Source organism: Ciona robusta, chromosome 7 (assembly GCF_009617815.1).
Source record: "Ciona robusta chromosome 7, ASM961781v2".
NCBI classification, from domain to species: Eukaryota; Metazoa; Chordata; class Ascidiacea; order Phlebobranchia; family Cionidae; genus Ciona; species Ciona robusta.
The window spans coordinates 605,616-618,234 of NC_143241.1; the positions used below are offsets into that span (position 1 = coordinate 605,616).

A 12,619-nucleotide genomic window follows, 5' to 3' on the forward strand; every position below is an offset into this window, starting at 1 on the left:
TTTAATGATATAAAGATTAAATATAAAGCAACGTTGTATAGCAAAAACAAAAGCATGACAGGAATGGAATGCAGTTTCGCTGCTTTCGTAACATCTACTTTCCCGTCATTCTAATCGTGATAATAAAACAATTACCCAGTTGTGTGTAATTCCAGGCGAGGTAATTGCCACATGCCAATGACGCGTTTTATTGTTTTGCTACACGTGTTTTCCGTTATAAAACCTTTCACTTTCCTGTACTGTGAGGCAGTACGGGGCTTGCAATAACATGCTGTTATCACTTTGTCTCTAAGCTCGATGTCGCACTTTCACCGTACAATAAACTGAGATGTGTCTCAATGTCATACATCGGTGTGCAATGCGTTGCGGAGTCTGATAGCGTGTGCGTAGGGGCAGGATGGTCGCGAGGCTGCGGAGCGCGAACCCACAACTTCAACATTAGCCGCCCCCAACAATAACATTAATCATGATACTTCCGCTACAGAACCCGTCATCAGTGAGGAATCAATTTTTCCTTCACGCATCACTAGAGCTGGTAGACGAGTCAAACGTCCAGCGTATCTCGAAGACTTGGAAGCATGAGAAGATTTTGGAGAACAATTCCAGCTATGCCATCCGGCATTAGCTCAGGGTGAATTCTATGTACCGCCTGCAAAAACTTGTATTCGTAAGCCAACGTACGCTTTAGTTTATGACCCTAACTCAGGTCTCACAAATATTCAAGTATACATCTGTCGTAAATTGGTTACTTCCTTTCTGACAACTTACTTTTTCTTTTGTAGTAAGACTAAAGAAATTGCTACCACTGGCTGTATCCAGCCGTTTCACATGAGGAATGTGCTGAATGGGCCAATAACAAAGTTGCACGTGGCATTGGAGAACTTAGTTTAATCTCTCCCAATACTTATGCTACCTCCAATGTTGTTATCACTTTGTCTCTAAGCTCGATGTCGCACTTTCACCGTACAATAAACTGAGATGTGTCTTACAATGTCATACATCGGTGTGCAATGCGTTGCGGAGTCTGATAGCGTGTGCGTAGGGGCAGGATGGGACAGCGTCGTCGCGAGGCTGCGGAGCGCGAACCCACAACTTCAACATTAGCCGCCCCCAACAATAACATTAATCATGATACTTCCGCTACAGAACCCGTCATCAGTGAGGAATCAATTTTTCCTTCACGCATCACTAGAGCTGGTAGACGAGTCAAACGTCCAGCGTATCTCGAAGACTTGGAAGCATGAGAAGATTTTGGAGAACAATTCCAGCTATGCCATCCGGCATTAGCTCAGGGTGAATTCTATGTACCGCCTGCAAAAACTTGTATTCGTAAGCCAACGTACGCTTTAGTTTATGACCCTAACTCAGGTCTCACAAATATTCAAGTATACATCTGTCGTAAATTGGTTACTTCCTTTCTGACAACTTACTTTTTCTTTGGTAGTAAGACTAAAGAAATTGCTACCACTGACTGTATCCAGCCGTTTCACATGAGGAATGTGCTGAATGGGCCAATAACAAAGTTGCACGTGGCATTGGAGAACTTAGTTTAATCTCTCCCAATACTTATGCTACCTCCAATGTTGTACATCCTACTTATAAATGGCCTACTAGTGCGTCAGGTTGAGTTTACAATGCTGAACTAGTCATAAGTGAAATAACTTATGATTATTATCACAAAACCTTACATTCTGCCTTAGGCGTCATAAGCAAATGCGACGTCACAGCAGGACACTGTATTACCGGTAATCGAGTATTTGTGTGGACCGTACCTCCTAAGATTAATTGTGTACCTCTGACTCATCATTCACTAAGTTTACATTTTCATGGGGATGATGGACACCATCATCCATACAGAATGGAGGTTAAATCATTGGGTCTGAGTATACATGACGTAGGAAGGTGCCCGGGTAGCATTTTGGCTTGTTATGGCCGTCCACACTTTTTGTTCACAGTCAGGTTACATTTTTGTAACTGACAATTGCACCGGTTTTGAAGGGTTACAGGTACATAAGGTTGAAATGTCATCATCTGAGTTAATTGAGTCTGGTAATGGTGAAAATAGACACTTATTATCTTTTTGGATGAACTTTCTGACGACTTGTTGGCTGAATCGTTGGCTGAATCATCGAAAAAACTTTACTGACTCCATTGCATTTTTAGATTGCGAGATACAACGCTTGTTCACTACTCTGTATCTCGCTTGGTGTGGGCTTAACATATCCTGGCCAGATCTTGTCCGAACTTACTCACCAGCATGTAGCGGGAATAGCCATTGGTGATCTCATGGTACAAATATGTGAAAACGTAACAGGTCGGGTACTTAACAGCATGAGGCATGGTAATGAATTTTCTTCACGTCCTCTAGTAGCAGTAGGTATGAATGGTACTTCAAGAATCACGCAATTAATGCGTGACGGCTTCCTTTATTTAGCAGGCCACATGGCGTCCTTTAAAATCCATGATTCCTTTTACCGGTTTGAGAATTATACCTTAACTCACATTGACAATCGAATAGTTCCCCTAATTCCCAGCTTGAAAGTACCCAAAATTCCAATTCCAACTCATTGACTTTTTCACAGTCGATAATCTGATGGTGAGGGAAAAGTCTGAGGACATTAACAATCTTTTAATCACCATTGCACAGAATAGCGAAACAAATGCACGTTTAACAATCTTTTAATCACCATTTGCACAGAATAGCGAAACAAATGCACGTTTAAATGAGTATTTCATGGGGCATGACGGCACTTCTAGTGCTGAATTGGGTGTAGTTGGCCAACGCTTGGATAAAGTTGCACGGAATGTTTTCCTATCGGCTTTAACTAACATAACCAGTCCCTTTTTAAGTCTAGCCATATTTTGTCCTTCAATTTTCGTCCATGTTTTGGGCGGTCATTCTAACCATTTGGACAGTTAAAACTTACGGTCCAGCTTTATGTGGTTCAGTTCGTAGCAAATTTCAGGCCAGATTTCAGTCCCTTTTTAAGTCTAGCCATATTTTGTCCTTCAATTTTTGTCCATGTTTTGGGCGGTCATTCTAACCATTTGGACAGTTAAAACTTACGGTCCAGCTTTATGTGGTTCAGAGTTCGTAGCAAATTTCAGGCCAGATTTTCTGGTGCTGAAACAACCCCGGAGGCACAGGTGAACGACGGTCGCACCGACGAGTCAATTGAACTCGTTAATAGACGCCGAAACATGTACCCTAACTTATCGTAAAGATAACGTTAGACACAACATTTTCTCATTTAATTGACATGCATCACAAACCCCCCCCCCAAAAAAAAACTACAAAACACTTAGGGGTAAATATACCCCTAACACAAAAAACGTTTCCTAACACTATTACCACACACTGGTCCAATATCCATTTTTTATGCATATGTTTTTCCCTTCCGTTTCGCCCTTAGCAATACCCCAACACAAAAAACGTTCCCTAACACTATTACCACACACTGGTCCAATATCCATTTTTTATGCATATGTTTTTTCCTTCCGTTTAGCCCTTAGCAATACCCCTAACACAAAACGTTGCCTAACACTATTACCACACACTGGTCCAACTTCAGTTTCGCCCTTCGAACATTGCATGTTATTTCTTAATACTGCACCATTATTTTCGTTTCGCCCTTAGCAACAACTTTTTTTTCATTGTTTTTTGTTGTGGGTATAGATATGTAGGAACATTGCATGTTATTTCTTAATACTGCATCATGTCATGTACTCGTGACAATACTGCACCATTATTTCGCAATATTGCATCATGTCATGTACTCGTGACAAACTATCCATCATTTTAACAAGGCCAGCGTTCAAAGCTATAAGCTGTGTCGAAAGTATTTTATCAGAAATTGATGATCTAGCTATGTGCACGCGATGGTGACGCAGAAGCAAAAAATAGCCAGCAAATCACCTTCTAAAATGACAACGATGGCGATCACCGTTCTGCATCATGTCATGTACTCGTGACAATACTGCACCATTATTTCGCAATATTGCATCATGTCATGTACTCGTGACAAACTATCCATCATTTTAACAAGGCCAGCGTTCAAAGCTATAAGCTGTGTCGAAAGTATTTTATCAGAAATTGATGAACTAGCTATGTGCACGCGATGGTGACGCAGGAGCAAAAAATAGCCAGCAAATCACCTTCTAAAATGACAACGATGGCGATCACCGGCGAAGTTCTTGGAACGATAAAACGCCCACGGCCAGGACACTTACCGGACACTCCTTGGTCGAACATGAACAACCAGAGCTCTTGTGCCAAAGAGAAACGAACGCAATCTCAAAAAGAATCCAAGAAATACCTCAACTGCATCTTAACTGCAACGAACAGTAATGAGGTTTCCGGAATGGTCGAGCGCCCCGAGCCAGGATACGGTCAGCTACTCGTTCATTGGACATTTAACGATCAGGCAACGCCCAAAAGAGAAGCGAGTGCAGATGACGAAAGCATGTGACGTCAGCTACAAAAAACTATAAAAGGTTCGATGTCCTAACCTTGATTTTCATGCAGACTCAATAAAACCAACCAGAGTTTGTTGTTGTTTATCTGGCAGCAAGGCAAACATAAAGTGTTCGGGTGCAGTCTTAAAGGTGCCATGAACCAATATGTTCATTCGCTGATAAAGCAGCAGGACCACTTACAAAAAACTCGATTTATGAAGCTGTTAAATTAGCTTTAAACAAGCTATGACGGGGCCACTCACAGTAGCGTAACCGAGATGAAGTTAATTTATGGCCAGAAATTTGTACCATTACGTGCTCAACCCAAAAAATTGGCAAGAAAAAAGTGTAGGAGTGGGTTGTGATGGTGCTGCGGTAAACATTGGCAGACAAAACAGTGTTAGGGATCAGATTGAAAGAACATAATCCCTATATTGTTCCCATTCATTGTGTTGCCCATAGATTAGAGCTGGCAACCCTGGCGGCAACCACAAAACGTGGAAATGTAGAGTTTCTTATGAATCATATTCTGTTAAAGCTTGTCCACAAACATTACCAATACAGCCCAAAAGCCATAAGAGATCCTAAAAGGCTCTGGCCGAAATATTGGGTAATTAAAATCCATGCGCCCAACCAAACTCCAAGGAACGCGTTGGACTCCACATTTTGTTACTGCACCAAAGACACACATTCTGTTACTGCTAAAGCAGTGCCGTCACTTCGTCCGTCGGGGCCCCGGTGCAAGCGTCCATTGTGGGGCCCCCCAATTTTTTCTGTTTATAGATTTCAACTGTTCTGTCAGCACAAGAAAAGTATGACGAGTAGCCTATGTGCAATTTACTGGGAGTCTGAGACAAGCTGTTTTGTGAGCATAAAACAATGGTTTTCAGCAAAAGGGAGATTTGCAGTGCATATTTTTTAGTTCAAAAAGAATCAAAGTGCCATGGCAATTATGATCACCTCAAAAGACATAAAACGTTATTTTCATGTGAAGGGCAAGGCGCACAATACCCACTTTCACTTATAATAATTACACCACTGAGGTAACTTGGCAAATAAAACAGAAACTTTAACTTTTAACTTACAGAAAAACATTTCAATTGAGTCTTTTATTAACCGTACTGTACTGCCATCCTTGCCAATAGCATATGAAGCAAGTATCAAACAAATACAATACGAAATATAAATTAACAAAACACGATACGGACTGCAAATTTAGTAATTGACTGGCGCGTGGTTGGAGACTAGAAGTTTTTCCGTCTTGCTTTTACACTAGCAAATTGCTGGATGACTTTTCTAAAACCTAAATTTTTAGCTCGTTCATTTTCTATCGATAGCAGAGACAAACCGCTAAGTCTCTCTTGGGACATGGAGCTTCGAAGAAAGTTTTTGATCAGTTTAAGTTTAGAAAAAGACCTCTCTGCCGTAGCAACTGTAACAGGTACTGTCAGATACCATGTATGCCGTGCAAACGTCAGGATAAGATGTTGCAAGTGATGCATTTTCTACAATCAAAAAAGAAGCCATTTCTTTGGCAGATTTTAAATGTTCAATCTTTTCTTTAAACGACGTTTTGATGGAAAGAATTTGGCTTGGAAACAAAGGAGAGACGTCATCAGCAAATTTGTCAGCAAATTTTTTTGCCTCAACCTCAATATCCAAATGAGAAGCACTTGAAAGAAAACTTGGTTCCAAAACTTGATATGTCGTCACCACTGATTTCATTCCTTCAAAGCGATTAATAAGTTGGCAAGAAAGTTTGTCCATCATTGGATGAAACACAGTTACCCGAAATCGCTTCTTAGGATCGCTTAACGTTATTCCTTCGGAAACTTCATCAAAGTAGGTTTTTAGGATCGCTTAACGTTATTCCTTCGGAAACTTCATCAAAGTAGGTTTTTGTTTTCTTTGCCCTCTTGTTTAAAAACTGTCTTGGCAAACCCCATTGAGAAGCAATACTGGAAGCTTCTTTTATTACTGCGTCAAAACTCCTTCTGAGCTGAGCGATGTCATGAGCAGCAGTTTGCAAAAGTTTATGGGCAGAAATTAAGTCAATTGTTTTACACTGCATAGCTTTCGAAGGAATGTTGACGATCTGCAAAACCTTGCACTGAACAACGAGCATAAACACAAAGTCAAAGTTTTCCATCTGTTTTTTTATTGTCATAGCTTCATCTCTTTCTTTTGGCTTTGTGCTGGTAAGTATTATATGCGTCAAACATTTCATAACGTCAAAAAATCTTTCCTTCAAAGCATAGACAGCATCATATCGACCGGACCAACGAGTTGGATTTAACGTTTTCAATGTAGGATTTGGTGAAGAACATTCTTGTACATTCTGTAGCTTTTGCCACCGCACAATGCTATGCCCGAAAAAACTATATACTGACTCAATGGTGTCGTAAAATTTACGGGTCTCGGTCACAGCTTCCATGGCATCTTTTAACACCAGATTTAAATTATGCGAAGCACAATGCACGTAGTTTTGGCTTTGTGCTGGTAAGTATTATATGCGTCAAACATTTTCATAACGTCAAAAAATCTTTCCTTCAAAGCATAGACAGCATCATATCGACCGGACCAACGAGTTGGATTTAACGTTTTCAATGTAGGATTTGGTGAAGAACATTCTTGTACATTCTGTAGCTTTTGCCACCGCACAATGCTATGCCCGAAAAAACTATATACTGACTCAATGGTGTCGTAAAATTTACGGGTCTCGGTCACAGCTTCCATGGCATCTTTTAACACCAGATTTAAATTATGCGAAGCACAATGCACGTAGTTTTGGCTTTGTGCTGGTAAGTATTATATGCGTCAAACATTTTCATAACGTCAAAAAATCTTTCCTTCAAAGCATGGACAGCATCATATCGACCGGACCAACGAGTTGGATTTAACGTTTTCAATGTAGGATTTGGTGAAGAACATTCTTGTACATTCTGTAGCTTTTGCCACCGCACAATGCTATGCCCGAAAAAACTATATACTGACTCAATGGTGTCGTAAAATTTACGGGTCTCGGTCACAGCTTCCATGGCATCTTTTAACACCAGATTTAAATTATGCGAAGCACAATGCACGTAGTAAGCATGTGGAGCCACATCTTGGATCCTCTTTTGCAAGCCGGAGTACTTCCCGCTCATCACTGCAGCACCATCATATCCTTGTCCGCGGCATTTTTTTATGTCAAGCCGTTTCTGCTGAATGGAATCCGTTATTAGTTTGTGTAATCCGATTGCAGATGAATCCTCAACTTCGGTAAATGAGTTAAACGCTTCAACAACTTTCAGTTCTGATGGCGTTCCATCATCATGGTAAACGATTTTGACATAACGAAATACCTCACTTAACTGGTCTTTTTTGCTGACATCTTGGGTCGTATCAAGTATAATGGCAAAAAAAGGAGCGCTTTGGAGTTCACTTTTTATATCACGGAGAACTTCTTCAGCCAGTAATGATATTAGTTCATTTTGTATCGAAGGACTAAGATATTTTGGAGAACCTTTAGGTAGTTGTAAAAGTTTGTCTAAAACAGTGTCATATTTGGCAAGAAGCTGAATGATTGAGAGAAAATTGCCCTTTCTATCCTTCGAAAAATCTTCACTTGATCCGAAAAATCTTCACTTGATCCGCGAAACGGTAAGTTACACATCGCCAACATCAGCGTAATATTTAATAGTCTTTCCAAAACCTTTTGCCAAAAGTTTGTTTTCTCTTGTAAAGATCCGTGCAACGCTTCTTCTATTGTCTTACTGTTTCTCCATTGGTCATATACGACACACGCTTCCGCATGCTGTGCGGAGCTTTCATGACTTCGAATTCGCTGCGATAAATGCCTCCAGTCGTTTAAACCTGCTGTGCCCCATGGGTTTTGAAGTGAGATATTGAGAGAAAATTGCCCTTTCTATCCTTCGAAAAATCTTCACTTGATCCGCGAAACGGTAAGTTACACATCGCCAACATCAGCGTAATATTTAATAGTCTTTCCAAAACCTTTTGCCAAAAGTTTGTTTTCTCTTGTAAAGATCCGTGCAACGCTTCTTCTATTGTCTTACTGTTTCTCCATTGGTCATATACGACACACGCTTCCGCATGCTGTGCGGAGCTTTCATGACTTCGAATTCGCTGCGATAAATGCCTCCAGTCGTTTAAACCTGCTGTGCCCCATGGGTTTTGAAGTGAGAAAGAACACCCTGGGGAGGCAGTTTCATGTGAAAATAACCAGCAGGGTTGGCAGTAAACGCGGTCCATGTTCGGTGAATAACATAACCAATATCTTCGTAGGTTTAGGCCTGATTGTGTTACATAATAGTAATATTTTGTTGAAAACGAACGACCGTTTTGGAGAGGATCTTTAGGGAAAGGTCCTTTAGGTTGTTTGGGACCTGCTGCAATAATTGTTTTCTTGATCTCTGGGTTTGAGATAATGGCAGGAAAGTCATCATTTGTGCTTGCATCTAATCCATCGAAATTTTCTTTACTGGTATCAGTATTGTAACTGTTAACGTCAACAAGTAGGGGAGTAGATTCAGTCTCACGACTGCTGACGTCTTCCTTATCCTTTTCATTATTAAGACCCACTAAAGTTTCACCGGCATTACTGCAACTTTCTTGAACAGAATGATCCAGATTTTGCGTAATACAATTTTCATCGTCACTAACAAAACTCACCAAAGTTACTTGCTCGGCTGTTGCTAAACTATCTCTATACTCGGATGTTACATAATAGTAATATTTTGTTGAAAACGAACGACCGTTTTGGAGAGGATCTTTAGGGAAAGGTCCTTTAGGTTGTTTGGGACCTGCTGCAATAATTGTTTTCTTGATCTCTGGGTTTGAGATAATGGCAGGAAAGTCATCATTTGTGCTTGCATCTAATCCATCGAAATTTTCTTTACTGGTATCAGTATTGTAACTGTTAACGTCAACAAGTAGGGGAGTAGATTCAGTCTCACGACTGCTGACGTCTTCCTTATCCTTTTCATTATTAAGACCCACTAAAGTTTCACCGGCATTACTGCAACTTTCTTGAACAGAATGATCCAGATTTTGCGTAATACAATTTTCATCGTCACTAACAAAACTCACCAAAGTTACTTGCTCGGCTGTTGCTAAACTATCTCTATACTCGGATGTTTCTGGTTGAATTAGCCACGAGCTCAAGCGCTGAGAGTTACTGGCTGCCTCAGCTATTTTTCTCCTTTTAGCTTGTCTCTTTTGTGCTCCGCTTTGATAAGTTCTTTTCATAGCCTACTAAATTGTTGTTAACTAGAGTTTTATGATATTGTTACTCAAAACCTAAAAAATTTAGACAACAATTTAGACAACGAGTTGTAAAGAACAGCTGCTGCTAACCAGCAAAATGTAACTTACGGTAGGCCTACAAATGCTGAATATCATTCAAGAAATAACGAAGAGAAAACAAGCATTCTTAGAAACATAGCATTATTTCGTCATCATACAAAGCTACAAACGAAATGAAGAAAAATATTCACAAAATCGTTTGGGGAGTAAATCACATTTTAACTACTCCTGTACTCCACTTTAGTTTTTAATTTACTCTTGAATACTGGAGTAATTCACAAAAAATATTCACAAAATTGCTATATTTTAAACTAAAATATAGCAATGCGGGGCCCCCTTCCTCGGGGGCCCCGGTGCAGTGCACCGGCGGTAGTTACGGCCCTGTGCTAAAGACACTATTAAAATCCTACGTTGCAATTCGTGCCCACTGTGGAAAATCGTGTTGGCACAGCAGATGTGCTTGGCAGGGCTTAAAATATTTTACGAACCATAACAGATTATAGCAAACTTGCTTGGATGCACTTGTTATTGGATAAATTGAATGTGCTTGGCCAACTTAGTCTCGAATTTCAGCGAGATGAAACTACAACTGCAGATGTGTTAGAAATCTCTGGTTGGACTCGCAGGAGCTATCGAGTTTTAATGCATATGGGAACAGCTTTTATTTCTGGTCGAACATTTTTTCGCCGTCAACATGGTATTGCACACAGCAACCATGCTATGGAGGGAGAGAGAGGTAAGTACCTTACAGGCAGAGGATGGAGGTATAGTATGTGGTAGTGATGGACGTGCCGATTCCCCTGGACACAGTGCCCCCCCCCCCCTCCTACACCATGATGAAATTAAGAATGAAAGCTCTTGTCCATACAGACAATCCAGGTAAACATAAAATAGATTGCCTTTTTTGCAATTTATTATATGCACATGGAGCAAGGGGGGTTGGAGGTCTCTGCAGCGGATCCAGAACTTTGTGGACCTGTTGATACTCTTATTACAGATAGACACGTTTCCATAAAGAAATATATCTGCGAGATCAACATAGCAAGCATTTGTTTGACACACATTGCATGTTGCTGACGAGATCAACATAGCAAGCATTTGTTTGACACACATTGCATGTTGCTGAAAAAAGTAATCTAATAAATATTATATTTTTTATGAAACAACTAATTCAGATAATTATTCAATTTAGAATTTGAAATCAACTGCCAGATCAAAAAGCTTTAAATGGCTGGGTGGCCAGTATTTACTGGTCTGTGGTCTCCACCTCTCCAGATGCTCACCAGTTAGTGGTGGATAAGTAGTTTACATCATGTACAAAATCGGACGTTTCTCTAGATGCCTCCATGGTGATCTTCAGGGTCAGGAACGACAGCAAGCTTGGCTTTAACCATGTAATATTTTACTGTTTATATACCAGAATTTCTAAGAATGAGTATTTATTTATTTCTCTTTCTAGGTACAAAAGCTGCTGTCCAAATGGAGAAGATTGTGTGCAACTCCAGGCTTCTAAAAGATATTTTTCAGTTTTCTTCCTCTTACCAAACATCGACTGTTGAGGCTTTTCATATTTTATTAAATAATTTTGTATCAAAGATGATTTGTTTTTCCTTTCTTGGCATGGGGTGCAGGTAAACTTATCAACTATTTGACTGAAATAGTAATATGCTAAATTGTTTTCCGTTTATTTTAATTGAAATTTATCCTTAGCTTTAGCAGCTCTTCATTTTAACGGGAATGCTCACCGGGCACAGTTTATCACAAACGTTGGTGTACTATTTGACTGAAATAGTAATATGCTAAATTGTTTTCCGTTTATTTTAATTGAAATTTATCCTTAGCTTTAGCAGCTCTTCATTTTAACGGGAATGCTCACCGGGCACAGTTTATCACAAACGTTGGTGTACCAGTATATGAGATTCACTATCCCAAGTATAAGAAGGATTGTCAGAAAAGTTATACAGGAAGCAACCTATGGTAGGAAGTTTGTTTGAATTATACAAATTTCATACTGTTTATTTCATCTATAGTTCTAGTTTAGGACATTAATTGAACGTGCAGAATATGTTGGCGATTTGTTGCAGAACGTTAAGTTCATTTGCCAGAAAGACAACAACCTTGAAGTTGAAGAGACACTGACCGATGAAACGACAAGGCTGCCTCTAAGCTCCTCATGTAAAAAGAGAGCTGTAAAAATCATGTGTCAAGTTTCACGTCAAAGTCTCTCTAAATACTACGTTTCAAAGTATGATCTTGCAAGTTTTTATTTCGTTTAGTTTTTATTTCGTTTGTATAAGTAAAAATGGTCAGTGTGTTTACAAAAAAACACACACACAACTGCAAGATATTTCGTTTGTATAAGTAAAAATGGTCAGTGTGTTTACAAAAAAACACACACACAACTGCAAGATATACTCTTGTCCTTCCTGTAACGGAAGAGAGTGTGGCGAATTTTGTTTACAACACAGGCAGAGGAATTGGAACTCTGACTTTAAAGTGCATATGACCACGGTCATACAACTTCTTCGCCTAAAATTAAATAAGGTGTAACTATATTAAACAAAAATATAATGTATTTAGTTGATTTATTTCAAAGCAGTTGGCGAAGTGTGACGTCATCGAGAGTCAAGACTGGTGTTTAAAGATACGAGTAGCGAGAAAAGTCTTTGTTTACATGTAAGAAGCGCCTTATTTTGAAGATGCCGAACCGTTATTTTCGAAAAGCCCAATATATCAAAGCAGTTGGTGAAGTTTCTGCAACTATACAAGGGCGGATTTAAACCCGAATGGAGGGAAGTTGAATACTTACGGTAACTGGAAGACTGGAAGAGGTAAAAAATGGTAACACTACATATGG

At 39.7% G+C, this 12,619-nt stretch overlaps 2 protein-coding genes across 3 annotated transcripts in view; one reads left to right on the forward strand and one right to left on the reverse strand.

Annotated features, from left to right (window-relative positions):
- Positions 1–12,619, forward strand: part of LOC149733229 (uncharacterized) — a 169,264-nt gene that overhangs the window by 91,939 nt on the left and 64,706 nt on the right. The gene's annotated exons all lie outside the window — the stretch shown is intronic.
- On the reverse strand, positions 7,324–8,268 carry LOC149733237 (zinc finger MYM-type protein 1-like). Its single transcript, XM_089881209.1, has 3 exons — positions 8,212–8,268; positions 7,472–8,012; positions 7,324–7,397 (listed from the first exon to the last, which is right to left on the reverse strand). Exons 1-3 carry the CDS (start codon positions 8,266–8,268, stop codon positions 7,324–7,326), a joined length of 672 nt encoding a protein of 223 aa, XP_089737335.1.